Raw genomic sequence first — 20,670 nt, forward strand, 5'->3', positions numbered from 1 at the left:
AAAGCAAATGAAAGAAGGACCTAAAGTTCAAATGAGCAAATGAAAGGACTAAATACAAAAAAAGATCATAAAATAAATAAAGAACAAACAAAAGCAAATGAAAAACAAGGAAAACTAATGAAAGAAAGGAAAACCAAAGGCGTTCCATCTCCAGTGCGGGACAATGGCCCATTGGGGGGCATTGTGGGATACTTTTTTCTTATTTATTGACTGATTCCAAAGCTGCCAGCAAACAACACAGCACAGTGAGCATCAGAGCAAATAATAAACACGACTCAACACATAAAGCACACCGTGAAAAGCAAAAGCATGCCTCTTTTCACATCTCGCTAAAAAAAAAACAAAAAAACAAAAAAAAAAAACCTGTCCAGACAAAAGATGCTTCAGAATCGTCATTGTGAGAGAGAAGACGAGAGCATTTTTTAATGTTTTGGCAAAAGGAAAAATAATAGCACATGGTCACCATTATTTTCAACTCAGTAAACACAGTAAAACCACAGCTTTCACCTCTCTGGTTTTTAGTGAGGGTTTTTTCTTTTCATCCGTGCAGGGAAAGAAAAATCACCTCAGTACAGAACAGTATGAGGACAGGAGGGAAGAGGGAAGAGGTAGGGTGGGGTTTCACAGAAGAACACGTCCACTCTCGCTCTCCCAGTGCTGACGGCGGAAACGTGAGACCGATGGCCGGGAATCCACGCTCGGACCCGGCGCTGCTGCTGTGATGTCAGGGAAGAAGGGAGGGGCTCTCCGTTGATTGGAACGAGAGCGGGTGGGAGAGGGGAGCAGGAAATCTCTTTGGGAAGAAAGAAAGGTGAGCAGGCTGGTTGTTAGCCAGCCTCTGGTACTTACATTGGACCTGGAGGATCTGGTCGCTCAGGTTGGCCCTGATGTGGTTTTCACTGTAGGACGGCAGAACTAAACCAAGACTGCGAGGAGGGAAAGGGCCAAAGTTGAATATCATTTGCATATGACCACATCTATCCATCCATCCATCCATCCATCCATCCATCCATCCATCCATCCATCCATCCATCCATCCATCCATCCATCCATCTATCCAACTAATTTTATTTATATACCAAATTTCATAAACAATGGTAAATCATAGAGCATAATTAAGTCCATAATTGTACATGATTATAATAATGTAAAACTCCATTTAAAAATCATTTAAGAATATAAAAATGAGTATAAAACAATTAAACAATTAAAAAATATAGAAATACAATTACCCAAATTAGGCTAAATTTAGTTTTAACGGTAACACTTTGCAATAATGTTCATTAGTAAACATTAGTTTACTACATTAGTTAACATGAACTAACAATGAACTGCACTTCTAGTCAAGTCAAGTCAAATTTATTTATATAGCGCTTTTACAATTGGTAATTGTTTCAAAGCAGCTTTACATATTAGAAGCACAGAAAAAAGGGAAGTGGTTAAAAATAAGCTGTACAAGCAGGCGTGGTAATATGTAACATATACAAGATGGTGCTACATTAAGCCAATGTCGGCTGACTCCCAGGGGTGGAAAAACCCCCCTAGGAGAAAAACCCAGCATGCTAACACTGGGAAAAAAAGTCCTAGGAGGGAAAAAACCCCTTGGAAGATATATATAATATATTCTATAGCATTTATTCATTTCAACATTTATTTACACATTATTAAAATCAAAAGTTGTATTTTGTTAACATTATTTATTGCAATGTGAACTAACATAAACAACTAACAACTGTTATTTTTTATTAACTAACATTAACAAAGTAAATTAACTAATGTTAACAAATGAACCTTACTGTAAAGTGTTGCCATTTTAACATGGTTGCAAAAATCTCTTATATTACATAAACAAAAAAACAGCTGACAGTTTCATCTACTGAGGTGGTTGAACATTTTCCTAACAAGAAAATAACTCATTTTAAAGAGTTTCAAGCCTCATTTTGTGCTTTGTTCAGGAAAAATACCATGCACAGAAGATAATTGCTAATATCCAAAATGTCCTGCTGTAAAGACCGACTAACCACAGTGTACTGCTTGTTATGGATGCCAATTAAAATGCATGACTAATTTCAACAAAACTGCATTGAATGTTTTACAGTCTAAACTTTTAAACTAGCCAAGAGGATATAGAAACAGAGTGACTGACATCAACAGAAACAGAGGCAGTATGAATGAGTGAGCGTGTCATATTCACCTGTAATCTGTGCCACTCACTGGACTCCATATGTACGTCCTCTGAGCCTCGTCAATGTAACGCTGAAAATACAAAGAGCAGCACATCACCAACCAACTGTAAGATTTCCATAACATATCACACTATTTAACATAACGCACGATCACACATTATTTTTTGTAAGAGGTCATGTGACTCACCTCATCAACAGATTTCACTAGTGTCTTGATTCTCCTCTGTCCTGATTTGCCATCAATCATTAGACGACGGATCTAGGAAAGGATAAAAGATTTGGTTACTTTATTTCATCATTCTTAATAAGCTGGTCTTACTATTTTGCAGTGTGTTCTTGGATTGCATGTAAGCAAATTTAAGTGAATGATTTAAAATCAACCTGGGATTTGCTAAAGTCGTTAAGTTTTCCTGCTATAAAAGTTTGGGATCGATAAGATTTTTTAATAAGTTATTTTTTTTAAGTCTCTTATGCTAACCAAAGCTGCACTTATTCAATCAAAAATACAGTAAAATCGATAATATAGTGAAATATTATTACAATTTAAAAGGTGCCGTAGAACGTCTTTTTAAAAGATGTAATATAAGTCTAAGGTGTCCCCTGAATGTGTCTGTGAAGTTTCAGCTCAAGATACCCCATAGATTTTTTTAATTAATTTTTTTAATTGCCTATTTTGGGGCATCATTAAATATGAGCCGATTCAGGCTGCGGCCCCTTTAAATTCTCCTGCTCCCCGCCCACAGAGCTTGCGCTTGCCTTGAACAGCATAAAGTTCACACAGCTAATATAACCCTCAAAATGGATCTTTACAAAGTGTTCGTCATGCAGCATGTCTAATCGCCAAAGTATGGTATTTATTTGGATGTTTACATTTGATTCTGAATGAGTTTGATAGTGCTCAGTGGCTAAAGCTAACATTACACACTGTTGGAGAGATTTATAAAGAATGAAGTTGTGTTTATGAATTATACAGACTGCAAGTGTTTAAAAATGAAAATAGCGATGGCTCTTGTCTCCGTGAATACAGTAAGAAACGATGGTAACTTTAACCACATTTAACAGTACATTAGCAACATGCTAACAAAACATTTAGAAAGACAATTTACAAATATCACTAAAAATATCATGTTATCATGGATCATGTCAGTTATTATCGCTCCATCTGCCATTTTTAACTATTGTTCTTGCTTGCTTACCTAGTCTGTTGATTCAGCTGTGCACATCCAGATGTCCTGCCCTTGTCTAATGCTTAAACATGAGCTGGCATATGCAAATATTGGGGGCGTACATATTAATGATCCCAACTGTTACGTAACAATCGGTGTTATGTTGAGATTCGCCTGTTTTTTGGAGGCCTTTTAAACAAATGAGATTTACACAAGGAGGAGGAAACAACAGTGTCTGAGACTCACTGTATGTCATTTCCATGTACTGAACTCTTGTTATTTAACTATGACAAGGTAAATTCAATTTTTGATTCTAGGGCACCTTTAAAGTAACTGCTTTCTATTTGAATATATTTTAAAATGTAATTTATTCCTGTGATGCAAAGCTGTATTTTCAGCATCATTACTCCAGTCTTCAGTGTCACATGATCCTTCAGAAATCATTCTAATATGCTGATTTGCTGCTCAAGAAAAAAATATTATTTAGAATAAATTACTAAGTATTATCAGTAAGGGTGTGACGAGACAGCTCACGAGACGAGACATGAGATTGTGTTCACAAGAACGAGACGAGACGCGCATAAGGGAGCTTATGTTTTACTTTCACTTTCGAATTCTCGATCATATGTACTCTGTGAACAGGGAGCGGTGGTGCTGAGCGCGCATTCTACAAGATAAGACATTTATCAGATGCTAAGGCTCTGTTGCACAACAAATCCTCCACCATGGTCTTGTCAGTCATCTCGCCTTACTCTCATCACTTGATCAGTGAAATCTGATACCAGCTGCACTGTGTGAAACTCTGCAGCTCATGCTGGATGAGCAGAGCAGACATTTACAATTGAAGTGACTGAAATATGGCTTTTATTTCTATAAAAAAGCAAAACAACAGTGGAGGTGATGCTGTGGTGGGCACGTGTAATGTAATGTAAACATAACAGTGGCATATTCTTTGCTAATTTAACCCTCACACTCTGTCATGGCGATATTGCGAGACAGCTGTTCACTTAGACGAGAAATCTCATCACATTTTAATATCGCGAGATCTCGTGGCATGAGATCTCGGCACACCCCAATTATCAGTGTTGAAAACAGCTTCATAATTTTGTGGAAATGTTTATTTTTTTCAGGATTATTTGAGAAAAAAAAAAGTTCAAATGAGCTTTTATTTTGGTAATTTTCTAAATGTCTTTACTGTCAATTTCTGACCAATTAATGGCACCCTTGCTGAATAAAAATTAATAAAAAGAAAAAGCAGAATGTTTGGGAATTGGCAATTTTGGTCCAAGACCAAACCCATCCTACTTGGCTAAATCACATGAAGGACATGTTTTCCGATGAGTATCTTCATGTCATTTTAATTATGTATTTGGCATATTTGCAGGGGAGAACTTGTTTCAGAGATGTTCACCTCCTCCTTGTTGCGGTCTGGAAGTTCAGCATCCAAGAAGTCCAATGTGACGGGCTCTCTGAAGTTAATGATCTAAACAAATCCATTAGGAAACAAATAATTATTATGAGAAAGGAGATGAACATGTCATTAAAAATTGAATGCAAGAAGAAAACAAGAGAATAACTACATTTAGAGCAAAATTTATGACAAACCCAAATGATTCTTACCTTAGGCTGTAGGTTCGGGTGTAGCAGCACATATCCATTAGGATCTATGGCAAACGTGTAACCATTGGCTCCAAGCTGTGTACAGAGACAAGTTAATGACTGATGACTGAAAGAAAAGAGGCTGAAGAAAAATAAATTCATGTACCTTATACCGCGGTGTGAGTTCTTTAATTTCACTGAGAGCGATGTCCACACCCATGACACCAAGAATCAACTGATTCTGTAATAAAGAAACCAGAAGGAAACACAGGTTGAAAAATAAAATAAAAGGACCACAAGGGGGCAGAATTGATGTATGACAAAACTACAGGTAAACTGACAGTCAAGAGTCTGGTTCTCTGTCAAAAAAAAAAAAAAAAAAAATGCTTAGAAAGTGGACAGTTTGCGCAACAAGCACATTTCTTCATTTTTATGTAATACATAATACTGAGTTGTTGTATCATAGTTATCATGAACTCTGTCAAAGTCAAAAAAGCATCTGTTAAGGACATAAATTAAAGGGGCAAAGTGAGAAATGAATGTGCCTTCAAGAAAAATATCCGATATGTGATGGCATGGCAGTTGATCATCAGACAGAAATTACTCATCTATCACTGCACATTACTTCACACTAATTTTGTTTTTTGTGTAAATGCATCAAAAAACACAATTAAAAAATATACAATTAAAAATAGACCACTAATTATGTCACTAACAACCAGAAAATAATTTATTATTTAATATTTATTTATTTAATAATTTAAGTCCAAATAATTTGTCTTCATGTTGAACAGTAAATTGACAGTTTTATCATATAATCCTTTTGAACTTTAGGCAAATTGTTTTGTTTGATAAATATGATTGTGCTATTTTGTAATTCAAAAACATTAGTAAATTTTAAGTGTGGTTTCAGTATTCAAATACAACTGTATGCACTATTTATGATATTAAATTAAAAATGAACTTCGAAAGTCAAGCGCCCTTCTCTGTCTTCAAAGTCAAGCCTTACTCAATATGCATTCGACATTGTGAAACATGCCGCTCTCAAACAGTTTGTCAATGTCAGTCAGGGAACATGCTAAGAATTAGAACTGGAACGTGTTCATAATAATAATACAAAAACGGCATAATGCAACATTTGTTTCGTCCTGCGGGGTATACAAAACAAATTACCAGCAGTTCATTTACAGGAAGCTGTTTGCGACTTACTTTGGAGTCCCCATCAGCGGTGAGATTGAAGACTGGCATTGTGCCAGTAATGACGAGACCTAAACCCTGTAAAACAAACAAAACAAATACAGCAACATCAAATGTTTGTTGTTATCGCTGTGAACTAGAGGAAGGATCTCACAGTCCACTGCACACATGAATAAAAGACTGCCACATATAAACCGCCGTCCAACGCGTAGTAAAATTATATGGTCAATGACAAAGCAAACTAGCTGTGGAGATTCAAATGTGTGCATTCAGGAAAGAAAACAAAGAAGGAACAATATCACAGCCAGTGGCCACTACTAACAATGCAATCTGAAACAGTTTCTCAGTCTCAAATCAATGAATAACGGGATGTGTTTGTGCGTTTCAGTGTTTCCTGCAGGATTTAGTTCTTGCAGCAGGGTGCAGTAAACTCCTAACATGCTAAACAAAACCAAACATCATTTCTTCAGCAGTTTAGAAATAAAACTTATTTCAGCAGAAATGTATATTAAAGTACACTATATCATTTGAACAACCAGCCAGTAAGTTGACTAGATATACTAACTGTACAAAAGAGCATTTTTAACATTTGCTTCAAGAAGTTTACATTTATTCATTTTGCTGAAGTTTTTATCCAAATTGACGTACAATTAAAAAAATGAGGAAGTTTACAACTCGGAATTAACATTAGACATACAGTTCAGTATGTGAGTCATCTAAGCTGATTCACCGAGAAAGTGATTCAGCTGATTGATTCAGTCCAGATTGATTAATAATTATTGCTGATAATAATATTGACTTAAAGGATTAGTTCACTTCAGAATTAAAATTTCCTCATAATTTACTCAACTCCATGTAATCCAAGATGTTTGTCTTTCTTCAGTCAAAAAGAAATGAAGGTTTTTGAAGAAAACATACCAGGATTTCTCTCCATATAGTGGACTTCAACAGTTACCAACGAGTTAAAGGTCCAAATGTCAGTTTCAGTGCAGCTTCAAAGAGCTCTACACGATCCCAGACGAGAAATAAGAGTCTTATCTAGAGAAACGATCGGACATTTTGTAAAAAAAAAGAAAAATACATTTGCATACTTTTTAACCAAAAATGCTCATCTTGCACTAGCTCTGGGATGTGTAGGCGGAAGTACCACGGAAAAATCCATCTCATTTTCTGTTGTTTTACCTTTTTTTTTAAAGCCCGTTTGACTTAATCTTTGCACATTCGCTTTGTAAACATTTGCTCGGTACTTCCGCCTACGTCACACGTGACCTTTCAAACGTGATTACGTATTGCGTGGCGCATTGAAGAGCAGTGCAAGACGAGCATTTGTGGTTAAAAAGTAGGTTTTTTTTTTTAAAATGACCGATTGTTTCTCTAGATAAGACTCTTATTCCTCGTCTGGGATCATGTAGAGCTCTATGAAGCTGCACTGAAACTGACATTTGGACCTTCAACCTGTTGAACCCCAGTGAAGTCCACTATATGGAGAAAAATCCTGGAATGTTTTCCTCAAAAACCTTCATTTCTTTTCAACTGAAGAAAGACGGACATAAACATCTTGGATGACATGAGGGTAAATTATCAGGAAATTTAATTCTGAATTGGCCATTTTTGAAACTATAAAATGCAATTTTAAATTTGCTGCTGCTGCTGATGATGATGATGATGATGATGATGATGAAGGAAATTTTCCATACCAGAGCATCCTGGTAAACATTGGTCCACTGCACTTGTTTCGCCCTTTGGCCTGCCAGCACCATTGGCCGTCCCAGAACATCCAAGTACTCCTGATAACAAAAAAAACACAAAGAATTCAACACATGTATCATAAGAACCGCATTCCAGCACAATTTTACAACAAACATGCCCAGAATCACCAATCAAAACCATCTATTCTCAACAAGTTGCAACTAATAACACTCTCCGCACTAAAAGTGTGACACTAAAGGCAGGGAGTCCACACCTCCCTCTGCCATAAAGCAAACGAGTCCGACTCGCCGCTCCATTACATAAAGCACGCTGTTAAAAGCGTCCGCCCGAGGGGCCAATAAAGCCAGCTGCACAGAGGCACTTCCAGCCGTAACAAATCATTAAAAAGCAGCTATTAAAGCATATTACAGCTGTTAGGAAGCACATTCTCGCTCTGGAGAGGTAGGGTGGCCTGCGACAGGGTGACACTTGTTGGATCCCCGTAAGCACACGTTTATAAACGACATTTCTGACTTCATCACGACACTCTTTTGGAGGTTAATCATTTAAAGAAGTGAACCTCCATAAAACTGTCTGACAGAACAGGGTCATATCTGACCCCAAAGTCAAAAGAGAAAAAAATTAAGATTTTTTTTTTAATAAAGAAAATTAAGACTGTTTTTGGACAAAATCTCTATTGTTAAATAAATAAATGTGACAAAACTATTTAAAACTGTTTTTGGAATTGAAATAAACCTGAAATAAAATGAAATATAAATATATGATGTTAAACTTAAAACGTCATGGCAACGAACTGAAATAAAAGAAGTTTAAGCTGAATTAATAAAGTTACTATAACTAGAACTGAAATACTATTACACTTTAAATTTAAATATTAAATTGCACTGAGCAAAACTTAAACTAACTATAGAAATTTTGATTATTTGTATTATTATTTATTATTTTATTAAAATTTTTCAAATTTTCCCATGTTTTTTCGTGTGACAGTGAGAACCTTTACACAAAATATATTTTTTTTCCTGTTTATTTTGACGTTTCATGAGATTTGACTGAATAATTCACTACTCTTGGTCAATGCAGGACCAAGTAAACATATTTTATACATGCAATCTTTCGACTTCAACAGCTAATGGAGGGCCAGAAGCTCATGTGGGGAATATTTTGTCTGTGTGAAAGCCACCGGCTTGTATAAGTGTGGCCTTTTAACAAAACTGCAGCATTAGGCCACTTTTATTTCTTGCTGGAACATGGAAGTGCTGACAAGCGTAACCTATTCTATTATTAGCTCACTAAAACACCGTTTAACGTGCCGTGGGGACACATTTCAGCAGAGATCATGACAGACGGACCTTTTCACACAGGAGAAAGGAGGAAGGTAAACAGCGGTTGGTCGGTAATGGCGGTCTCGGTGGTATGAGAGGATAAAGAGCAGTGACACAGTGGGACTCGGGCACAGATTAGCTTGTAGATTGCTAGTCTGTCCATAAACGTTCAAGAACTCAATGTAGCAGCTCAATTATGAAGGAGCTGAATTCATATTCATATTATTCTCATTATACTTGTTGCCTTCAGCAATGTGACACTTTAATGTTACACAGGTAGAGAATAAATGTAAGGCAGCTTTTTCCATTTGCACAATTACACAATCAACAGCTTTCCAATCAAATATATAAGTACTTATGCAATCAGCATTTGAGTAATTCAAATTAAGCATACATATATAATATAATAATTCTATATACTGTACCATTCGAAAGTTTGGGGTCAATAGGATTTTTTTTTTTTTTTAAAGAAATTAATACTTTTACTCAACAAAATTGATTAAAAGAGACATTTATGTTTTTAAAATATTCAAAAATGTTTTAAAATATTTATTTTTTAAATAAATTCTGTTTTTTTTTAATTTGCTGTCAATTAAAGAATCCTGAAACAGAAAGTATCACAGTTTCAACAAAAATATGAAGCAGCACAACTGCTTTTCAACATTTCAAATTTTCTTATGTTGCAAATCATCATATTAAAATGATTTCTGAAGGATCATGTGACACTGAAGACTGGAGTAATGATGCTGAAAATTCAGCTTTGATCACAGAAATAAATTACATTTAAAATATATTCAAAGAGAAAACAGTGATTTGAAATTACAATATTTCACAATATTACTGTTTTTACTGTATTTTTGATCAAATAAATGCAGCCTTGGTGAGCAGAAGAGACTTCTTTCAGAAACATTATATAATATGCAAATTGCAATATATATATATAGCACCATACACATATTGTACTATATTTTACAAAAAGTACAATGTGAAACGGTATGCAATACAATAAACATTTTGAATAAAAATATGTTACACTGTTGTCACATGACCTCACTATGTTGCATGTTAAATTTTATCTATGGTGTGCATCTTGTAAACAGTTAATTTGCAATGTTTTTGCACTTTTAATTTAATTTGTGTACAATTTGTCTCAATGTCAAGCTGCAATGCATGCTGGGAACTTGCAAAAAACATTGTTCATTGTAAAATTGTTTGTTCAGATGATTCAGTCTGGAAAGTCTGAACATCATTTACTTGAGTTTAAAGTCAATTAAACAACTTTTGTTAGCAACATTTAGAGTATTCTTCAGTATACACAAAATAATAAACTGACTCCTTTTCCTACTTTTCGTTCAAGCTACTTCATTACATTTGCTAGAAGAACTTTTTGCAAGGTGGATTTTTTCACTGTGTGTTTTTCCTGACAGAAATCAACCAACATCCGCAAACATTTGCTGTGGAAGTGTGGTTATTTTTGGCACGGGACATCCACGGCTCTCTGCGATAACAGTATGTGACAGGGGAGGAGGGAGCGGGAGGTGCACAGGTGTGGCGGCCGCTGCTGTCGATATATACAGTTAGGCGCCCACACCTGTCTCACGCAGGCTATTAGAATAAGTGGCAGTTCACTGAATAAAATTACACTCAGCCTAATGGAACAGCTGATGGTCTATTCAGGCGCCTGTGGGGAGGTTAGACGCAGACTGAGAGGAGAAAGAGGGAGGAGGGGATGGGAAGGAGGAGACAGGAATGAATAAAGCAAAGTTGGATTGGAAAAAGAGGGGAACAGATAGTAAAAGGTGATAGAGAGGAGATAAAGAAGAAAGGCTGAGAAAGTGAAGAGCACAACGAATAATCACAGAGAAGATGTGGGAAAATTGGACCGACTGCTTTCGGAGAAGAGCGATGTTATGGCGGCGGGTTTCGTGGGCCTGGGGAAAGATTGCTGGGGGATAATGAAAACTGTACGGAAGTGGATTAGAGGAATCCACAGTGCCATTTGAATCTTATTGACGCTAAATATAGAAGTCTGTACCGCTTTATCCGTTCCTCCATCTTTACAGTTCTGCTCTCTAGCGTGACATATATATCTCTAAATTGTGATAACATCATTGTGCTTCAAAGCTCATGAAGCAGAATGAACTTACAGTGAACCGGATTCATGTACAGAGGCTTTATTACGGATAGTAACGGCTCTAAAATCTGATTGGCTGCCACAGCCACTTTTGAAGTTGATATGTGCACAACTGAGACTGCATATCAGCTGAACTGGCAGATAAATAATTTATTATGATTATTAATTTAATGCACCACTATTGTCTCTCGTGTTGCTGTTGTTTTATAAAAGCAATGAGCCACTCAAAGTCATGTGCGACAGAGATTCTTGGGGTCAGTAAGATTTTTAATGTTTTGAAAGTATCTTCTGCTCACCAAGACTGCATTTATTTGATCAAAAATACAGTAAAAACAGTAATATTGTGGAATATTATTACACTTTCAAAATAACTGGTTCTTTGGAGGATTGGTTCAAGGATTCTTTGATGAATAGAAAATTCAAAGGAACAACATTTATTTGAAATAGAAATCTTTTGTAACATTATAAATGTGTTTAATGCATCCTGCTGAATAGACATTGATTTCTTGTACATATATATGAAATAAGAAGCTGTAGAAATGACTAACCTGTGTGTTGATTCTTATGGCTCCAATGGAAGGGATCTCAAAGTAGTAACCTGTTCAGACACAAACACAAACCAATGACAGGGTTGGTTAATGTTAAAATATTTGCTCTGCGCAAAAACATAGGTCATTATGTGACTAAATAGGCAACAACTTTAGGGGTATGAATGTGCGCTACCGACATTAATTCAGTTCAAAATAACCAGCAAAATAATATTAAACTGCCTTGTTTTGACAAGAATCAAAAGCTGTTTTAATATATTACTTTTTATAGCAATCCCGGAAATCACTGTGGCAAATTTAGTGCAATTATTTTAAAGGATTAGTCCACTTTTAAATAAACTTATCCTGATAATTTACCCCCCCCCCGCCCCCCCATGTCATCCAAGATGTCCATGTCTTTCTTTCTTCAGTCGAAAAGAAATTAAGGTTTTTGATGAAAACATTCCAGGATTTTTCTCCTTATAGTGGACCTCAATGGAGCCCAAACGGTTAAAGGTCAAAATTACAGTTTCAGTACGTAAGTAGAATAGGTAAGGCGTAGGACATGTGAAGAATGTGGAAAGCGGAAGTACCTTCAAGGCGATATTTTGTGTTTATAAAGCATATACAGTTGTATTTTTTTTTTTTTTTAAATGACCAATCATTTCTCTAGATAAGACCCTTAGTCCTCGTCTGGTTTTGTTTAAAGCCCTTTGAAGCTGCACTGAAACTGTAATTTTGACCTTCAACCGTCTGGAGACCATTTAAGTCCACTATATTGAGAATAATCCTGGAATTTTTTCATCAAAAACCTTAATTTCTTTTCGACTGAAGAAAGAAAGACATGAACATCTTGGATGACATGGGGGTGATTAAATTATCAGGAAAAGTTTATTTAAAAGTGGACTAATCCTTTAAGGCATTTGCTGATTATAAATGTAGTTCATCCAGTACTTAAAGGAACTGATAGAGAAAAAGTTGGTTCCAATTAAAAAATTATTTCATCCAATTTTTTGTGAACTATTTTTTGCTTATGAACGTAATGAATTGTTCACTTAGTAACACACATTATATTTTAGCATTCAGACAGACTAACCAAGTGCTATGCAGAATGTGCTGTGTAGTGGTTTGTTTTGTGTGTGTGTGTGAGTGAGTGTCTCATTAAGTATTCAGAGACAGTGCTTCAGAGGCTGATTATTGAGAGAGTGGACACACAGGCAGGGTCAAAACGGCCTGCTCACCACGTTATTAGAGACAAGAGCATCTGAACAAAGCAGAACGACTGAGGTGCCATCCTCAAAATGTTTAGTGTCGACAAATGACTTTCACTTCAAACTGCTACTTCAAACTTAACTTACAGCCATTTTCATAAACATATTGGATAGATAGATAGATAGATAGATAGATAGATAGATAGATAGATAGATAGATATGCATTAAAAATCTAACTCAAATAAACATATAATGAGGAGTTTGACAATTAAAGGGTTAGTTCACCCCAAAAGTATCAAATTTTTGATGAAATCCGATGGCTCAGTGAGGCCTCCATTGCCAGCAAGATAATTAACACTTTCAATGCACAGAAAGCTACTTAAAAACATATTTAAAATGTGACTACAGTGGTTTGACCTTAATGTTATGAAGCGACAAGAATACTTTTTGTGCGAATCAGTGGTTCAGAGCGTGTATCAAACTGCCAAAGTCAGGACCCCCAGTGGTGAACCACTGAAATTTCGAAACACTTGTGATGTAACGAAGCCTTGTTTACTGAAATCACGTGACTTTGACAGTTTGATAGACTGATTCAAAACAAAAGATTCGTAAAGCTTTGCAGCTTCATGAAGCAGTGTTTTAAAATCGCCCATCACTAGATATTGTTGAATAAATTCGTTATTTTGTTTTTTTTGCCGCACAAAAAGTATTCTCATCGCTTCATAACATTAAGGTCGAACCACTGTAGTCACATGAACTGCTTTAAATATGTTTTTCGTAGCTTTCTGGGCATTGAAAGTGTTAATTTTCTTGCTGTCAATGGAGGCCTCACTAAGCCATCGGATTTCATCAAAAATATCTTAATTTGTGTTCTGAAGATTAACGAAGGTATTACGGGTGTGGAACGACATGAGGGTGAGTAATTAATGACATTATTTTCATTTTTGGGTGAACTAACCCTTTAAATCAAAAGAGATGCATGAATAAGCATGTATAAAATCCTCATTAATATAAATCTACATAACACAAATTCATTAACACAATAATATCTCAGAATCAATAAAATCTTAAAATAGCCATTCTTTAGGTTGGCAAAACAGGATGACTGATTTGTTACAAAATAATATTTTTTCTCAACAGGTACTGTGTGTTTTTCTAATCATCTATAGAATGAAAACATAAATGTTTTTGAAATCATTCACCTGAACATGAAATCAGTTCAGCCTTCGCTCGGTGTGCCATTATTGCAGTAAAGGTCAGTGAACAATTTCAGTCTTGAAAATTCAGGACCAACATTTTGTGACTCATTTGAGCTGAAACCACCATTAACAGAGAGTTTGGGTGTAGAGTTCAAATCACCATAGGCCAGAAGTGGCTAAAAAACTGAGCCAGCAGGACATGCCTGTGGTTTTCACTTTCTCTAATCGAATTGTTTCTAACTAAATATGCTTTTTAAAGTTATACTCAAAACTGAGGGACAAATCAAAATGATTTTTCTCTGGTAATTGCCATCATGTCACAAATGCTGGTTTAGATAAAGCTTAACTTGTGTTGAACCCGGAACGTCCCATTAAGAAGGTGACGGCCCCTAAAATGACTGCAGATAAGGATGTCAAATCTAGTTCAGTTAATGAATCAGAAATAATTTAAAAGTCTTTAGAAGCATATCAAAGTCAAGAGAATTAGAAAACTAAAAAAAAAGTGTTCAGAAGATGTCTGAGGGTCAAACCAATCAGCACGGTAGAAAGAATCTAATCAAATCAATGCGAGTCGCCGGAATCAAAGAGACTCGGAACTGGCTCTGATTCAGCGGCGGCCATATGAGACTTTGTTTGTGTCAGCGGAGTGTGAACGAGCTCGCTGAGAGACAGCCGGTGCAGTGACAACACACGCTAAGCCGTGTCAAACAAACATGTCTCTCATTGTTGCCGCCAGTCTGATCCCTTGACTTGGTCATGATTACAAAACGCTGAATCCATTTGTCTCCGCTGCACGGGCGAGATGTACAACAAAACAATAAGACGCAGACAATCCAATGCAATCCTAGTCTTAACAAGCTAGTCAAAGAGCGCTCTGCAAATGTTCGGAAGAGGAAACGTTGCTTATGCGTGCTACCGTTGCTTTTTGAACCAATCTAGCGACGCCTGTGAATGCTTTCAGTCAGATATGGTGTTGTACACGTATTCTACAGCAAAGGGAGAGACGCGAACGATGTCGTCTTTGTGAGGGTGTCAGGGGCGTTCCTCTGTTGCTTTGTGATATCGGCGAGCGAAATGAAAGCCTGCGGTGGAGATGGAGTCCGCTGAGAAAAGCGTCTTGCTTGCTGTGCCAGACTCCGTCCCCTCACTGCCAGTCATTACAGCTGAGAACATGGCCGCACAGAGGGCTAATCCTTAAGTGGAAGCGCTTTTGGCTGGAAACGCCGAGAAGTTGCGAACGTGTTTATCGCTGCGACGGCAGTTCCTCTTCGGCTAATTAATTAGAAGAAGGGGAGGGCAGCGGGGGTCTCTTAAGTATTCTGCCACCATTCGTTATTAACTAATCAGAGAGCTGGAGAGGGAGTGATTGTTAAACAGAGCTGAGAGAGGGAGTGATTGTGCTACAGGCCTAGATTTAACTTATTAGGTCAGGCAGGTCCACATTACTTGAGCGCTGCTGACCAGGATTACATGTAAGCGCTTAGTGCTATTATACAATGGACAGTTGTGGCTTTACAATCTGATTGGATGAATCATTGTATACTAGTCTATTAAACGAAATTACAAATTGAGAGTAACTTAATCTTTACATTTTCGGAAGAAAATGTGAGTATTGCTTGTCGCCACAATGCTAGGGGGTTCTAGGTGGTTGCTAGGGTGTTGCTATGTGCTTGCTTAAGTGTTCTGTGCAATTTTAGAATATAGAATATTGCTATGAGCCTACTAGGGTGTTATGGGAGGTTGCTAGGGTGTTGCTATGTGCTTGCCAAGATGTTCTTAAAGGGATAGTTCACCCAAAAATGAAAATTTGATGTTTATCTGCTTACCCCCAGTGCATCCAAGATGTAGAGGACTTTCTTTCTTCAGTCGAACGCAAATTATGATTTTTAACTGCAACCGCTGCCGTCTGTCAGTCAAGTAATAGCAGTGATTGGGAACTTGAACAATAAGAGTCGAAAAAAACTTCCATAGACAAATCCAAATGAAACCCTGCGGCTCGTGACGGCACATTGATGTCCTAAGACACGAAACAATCGGTTTGTGCGAGAAACCGAACAGTATTTATATAATTTTTTACCTCTAATACACCACTATGTCCAACTTCGTTCAACTTCCGGTTAGTGAGGTCTGATCGCGCTCTGACAACGGAAGTGATGTCTCGCGCTCATTGAAGTATATGGGCGAGACATCACTTCCGTCATCACAACGTGTTTTTAGACCTCACTAACAGAAAGCTGAACGAAGTTGGACATAGTGGTGTAATAGAGGTAAAAAATTATATAATGTTCGGTTTCTCGCACAAACCGATCGTTTCGTGTCTTAGGACATTAATGTGTCGTCACGAGCCTCAGGTTTTAATTTTGATTTGTCTAAGCAAGTTTTATTTACTGTTATAGTTGAAGTTCCCATCTACTGCTATTATTTGACTGACAGACATCAACGGTTGCAGTTAAAAATCATAATTTGCGTTCGACTGAAGAAAAAAAGTCACCTACATCTTGGATGCACTGGGGGTAAGCAGATAAACATAAAATTTTCATTTTTGGGTGAACTATCCCTTTAACATTTTAGCACATTGCTATGTGGTTGCTATGCAGATTCAGTGTTTCTTGCTGCCCCAATGCTAGGGTGTTCTGGGCGGTTGCTAAAGTGTTGCTGTGCATTTGATTAAGTGTTTTGTGCAATTTTAGCACATGTTCTGTGCAATTTTAGAATATAGAATATTGCTATGAGCCTACTAGGGTGTTATGGGAGGCTGCTAGGGTGTTGCTATGTGCTTGCCAAGATGCTCTTAACATTTTAGCACATTGCTATGTGGTTGCTATGCAGATTTTGACATTTTCTGAAGAAAATGTGAGTGTTTCTTGCCGCCCCAATGCTAGGGTGTTCTGGGTGGTTGCTAAAGTGTTGCTGTGCATTTGATTAAGTGTTTTGTGCAATTTTAGCACATGTTCTGTGCAATTTTAGAATATAGAATATTGCTATGAACCTACTAGGGTGTAATGGGAGGTTGCCAGGGTGTTGCTATGTGTTTGCCAAGATGTTCTTAACATTTTAGCACATTGCTATGTGGTTGCTATGCAGATTTTGACAATGTGAGTGTTTCTTGCCGCCCCAATGCTAGGATGTTCTGGGTGGTTGCTAAAGTGTTGCTGTGCGTTTGATTAAGTGTTCTGTGCAATTTTACCACATTGCTATGCGGCTGCTAGAGCATTCTGGGTGGTTGCTAGGGTTTTGCTAAGCACTTGCTAAGGTGTGCTGAGCATTTTTAGCATGTTTCTATGTGCTTGCTATGATGTTCTGTGCACTTTTATAATTTTTAATGTTGTTATGCGGCTACTTGGGTGTTATGGGAGGTTGCTAGGGTGTTGCTATGTGTTTGCCAAAGTGTTCTTAACATTTTAGCACATTGCTATGTGGTTGCTATGAAAATTTTTACATTTTCAGAAGAAAATGTGACTGTTTCAATGCTAGGGTGTTTTGGGTGGTTGCTAAAGTGTTGCTGTGTGCTTGCTTAAGTGTTCTGCGCAATTTTAACACATTGCTATGTGGCTCCTAGAGTGTTCTGGGTGGTTGCTAGGGTGTTGCTATGCACTTGCTAAGATGTGCTGAGCATTTTTTAGCATGTTATTATGTGATTGCTAGGGTCTTACTATATACCTGCCACGGTGTTCTTATCAATTTTAGCATGTTGGTATGTGGTTGCTAGGGTGTTGCTATGTGCTTGCCAAGGAGTTCTTAACAGTTTTAGCAGTTTCCAGGGTGTTGCTATATGCCTGCCAAAGTTTTCTTTACCGTTTAAGCATGTTGCTATGCAACTGCTAGGGTGATGCTATATACTTGCCAAGGTGTTATTAACAATTTTAAGCATTGGTGTTGCCATGTATGTTCCAAAGTGTTCTAAACATGACACATCAAATGCCTAGTAACAATCCTTAGCTAGAAAAGCTCAAAAGTTCAGATCTCATAGCCAAATGTACATGCACAAGCTCCCTCCTCACCCTTGTTGGCACAGGCGATCCACTGCAGAGGAGTGACATCATAGTTGTGCTGTCCCACCGAGAATGTGAAAACTCTCACCTGTGGATGGAAGATGGTTTATTAGATCACATAATCTGTGTAGCAAATGGGTCTTAAATTAGCTCTCTAAAGCATTTAGACCCTCCATTGACTTCATTTAACAGCATATGTATTGTTTTATCATTTCAAAATATTTAGCTAGAATGTCAGTTTTATATTGGAATGACATTAGATTTATGATGTCATGGCTTTGATGTTATTCCATTGGTCCAAAATCTCACATGCTATTTTCAATTTTAGGGAGAACAGAAAAAGTACTTGTCACTGGATGGAAACACCAAAATGTTTTGGACTGAATCGCCTCGACTCACTGTTTTGTTTGGCCAGTTGTACTTCTCAAAGATGTCCTGAGCACGATCTTCACCGCCGTCTGTGAACATCATTATCATTTTATTGCAGTTTGCTCTCGGAGCGTTGGTCTCCTGTGAGAAACAGAAACAGATTGAGCATACGACCGACAGGAATGGGTTAGATTCATTTTGAAGGTGAGAGGGGTCAGACTGAAATCCACTGCACCTGCCTTTGCAAACAGATGCTTTTGTTTGCATGTCACTTTCGAAAACCCTTGTGCTTTTACTCTACATCCTTGAAATGCATAATTTATAAATGATAAGCATAAAATGCTTATGTAGTGTTTGCATTGACATACTTGCACAGAAATCATTTCAAGATGCATGCTTGGAACAATCCACTACACAAATGACCTTGGATATATAAGTGTCCCGTTTGGCAGAGTACCCGCACATGTGTCCGAGCACTTAACGGGTGTGTGTGTGTGTGTGCAGGCACGTCTGTTCCTCTAATCATATGTCTGCTTTTGTGCCAGCTGCTGCGATAGTCCTATCTCTGATGAGTTAGCCAAAAGTCCCCTCTCACTATCCCGTCCAATCACAGCTGTCATTGACATTCGGCCTACGCCACATCACTCTGACAAGATTCTAATAAAGATAAATAATACTGCCAAAATTACAAATTTACAGCACTTTCTTCTCAGCCTATCAGAAATCAGCAGGCAGAAATTAAAATGCCTTGGATGGTTGTGGTTCTGAGAATGACAGCAGAGGTGGTGCAAGAGAAAGTCAGAAAGAACGACTCTCTTCGGTCGGAAGAGAATACAGATCTGTCTGTGTGCTTTCAGCCAATCTCATCAATCACACCATCACGATCTGTTAGAGCAGAAGTCGCCCACAACAAAAATGTATGTGATGAAGCATCAGCACACAGGCTTCTGCAAGGCCGTATTTATCATGAGTTAATCTAGAAGTCAGAGACCTCAATATGAACTCAAACGTTTCTGTCAATCAAGATCATTTTAAGGCTCTGTACTCTTACTGAATGTCAAGTCAACTATTGACACATTTGTGTCTGTTTTTATTGCTCCTCAGGAAGATTTAGGAAATAAATATGAAAAAAAGCTGACACTTAAATTAAATATAACTGAGGACTCTGTTAAACGTCAGAAGCTTTGAAAAAGCAACATGTGAGCAATACAATTTTCCGCTGAGTTGGTAAGAGGATGTTTAACAAATTTAACTAAGCCAAATCCAGCTAAATCTAGCAAAAAATTCTCTTTGGGGATATCCAAGCATCTCCCCATGGTAAAATAGTTCATAACTAAAATGTGTTTGTCTCATTTATTTCCATTTATTAGCCATATATATATATATATATATATATATATATATATATATATATATATATATGTGTGTGTGTGTGTGCAGTAAATATATATATGCAGTATATTCTGTATTTATACACAGTATATAACACCTGAACAAAATCTTACGACTAGGGGAAACATTACAAGTATTCGCATTTTGCTCTGCTGGATCGTCCGGTTGTAAGTACTGCTTCAAAATGCCAAGAGAAGAAACAGGAGCAAGAGACAAAAAATAGAGAGTAGGCAAAACTGCATTAAAACTCAAACAGGCTGTTCATCAGCTGATCAAAATTTTAAGACCATAGCCTTAAAAAGTTCATCGTTATTTTGTTTTTTTGGTGCACAAAAAATGACTGCAGCCCAATAACCATAAGACGACATCTGCGACAGAAGGGCTTAAAGAACAAAAAACGTCTTCAAAGGCCACGTCTCCTCCCATGACACAAACTTGTCCGTTTGGAATTTGCAAGGGAGCACCAAACATGGGACTGAAAGGTGGAACAAAGTTTTATCCTCTGATGAGAAAAAAAATTTAACCTGGATGGTCCTGATGGCTTCCATCATTATTGGCATGACAAGAAGATCCCACTGGAGGTGTTTTCTACGTGGCACAGTGGAGGAGGCTCCATCATGATCTGGGGTGCTTTTTCCTTCAAGGGAAATGGAGCTTCAGGTTGT

General features: G+C 37.3%; 1 protein-coding gene across 2 annotated transcripts in view; it reads right to left on the minus strand.

The window, feature by feature from the left end:
- The window catches only part of cacna2d2a (calcium channel, voltage-dependent, alpha 2/delta subunit 2a), a 262,629-nt gene that overhangs the window by 26,790 nt on the left and 215,169 nt on the right, over nucleotides 1–20,670 (minus strand). For both annotated transcript variants that reach the window (XM_067372767.1, XM_067372766.1), the window contains exons 12-22: nucleotides 18,644–18,754; nucleotides 18,254–18,332; nucleotides 11,863–11,912; nucleotides 7,846–7,935; nucleotides 6,161–6,226; nucleotides 5,118–5,192; nucleotides 4,973–5,047; nucleotides 4,764–4,835; nucleotides 2,374–2,445; nucleotides 2,195–2,256; nucleotides 850–926 (exon numbers count right to left, since the gene is read on the minus strand). In XM_067372767.1, the coding sequence (XP_067228868.1) occupies nucleotides 850–926; nucleotides 2,195–2,256; nucleotides 2,374–2,445; nucleotides 4,764–4,835; nucleotides 4,973–5,047; nucleotides 5,118–5,192; nucleotides 6,161–6,226; nucleotides 7,846–7,935; nucleotides 11,863–11,912; nucleotides 18,254–18,332; nucleotides 18,644–18,754 (829 nt within the window). The remainder of the gene's footprint in view (nucleotides 1–849; nucleotides 927–2,194; nucleotides 2,257–2,373; nucleotides 2,446–4,763; nucleotides 4,836–4,972; nucleotides 5,048–5,117; nucleotides 5,193–6,160; nucleotides 6,227–7,845; nucleotides 7,936–11,862; nucleotides 11,913–18,253; nucleotides 18,333–18,643; nucleotides 18,755–20,670) is intronic.

This window comes from Chanodichthys erythropterus, chromosome 21 (genome assembly GCF_024489055.1).
Source record: "Chanodichthys erythropterus isolate Z2021 chromosome 21, ASM2448905v1, whole genome shotgun sequence".
Lineage (NCBI taxonomy): Eukaryota > Metazoa > Chordata > Actinopteri > Cypriniformes > Xenocyprididae > Chanodichthys > Chanodichthys erythropterus.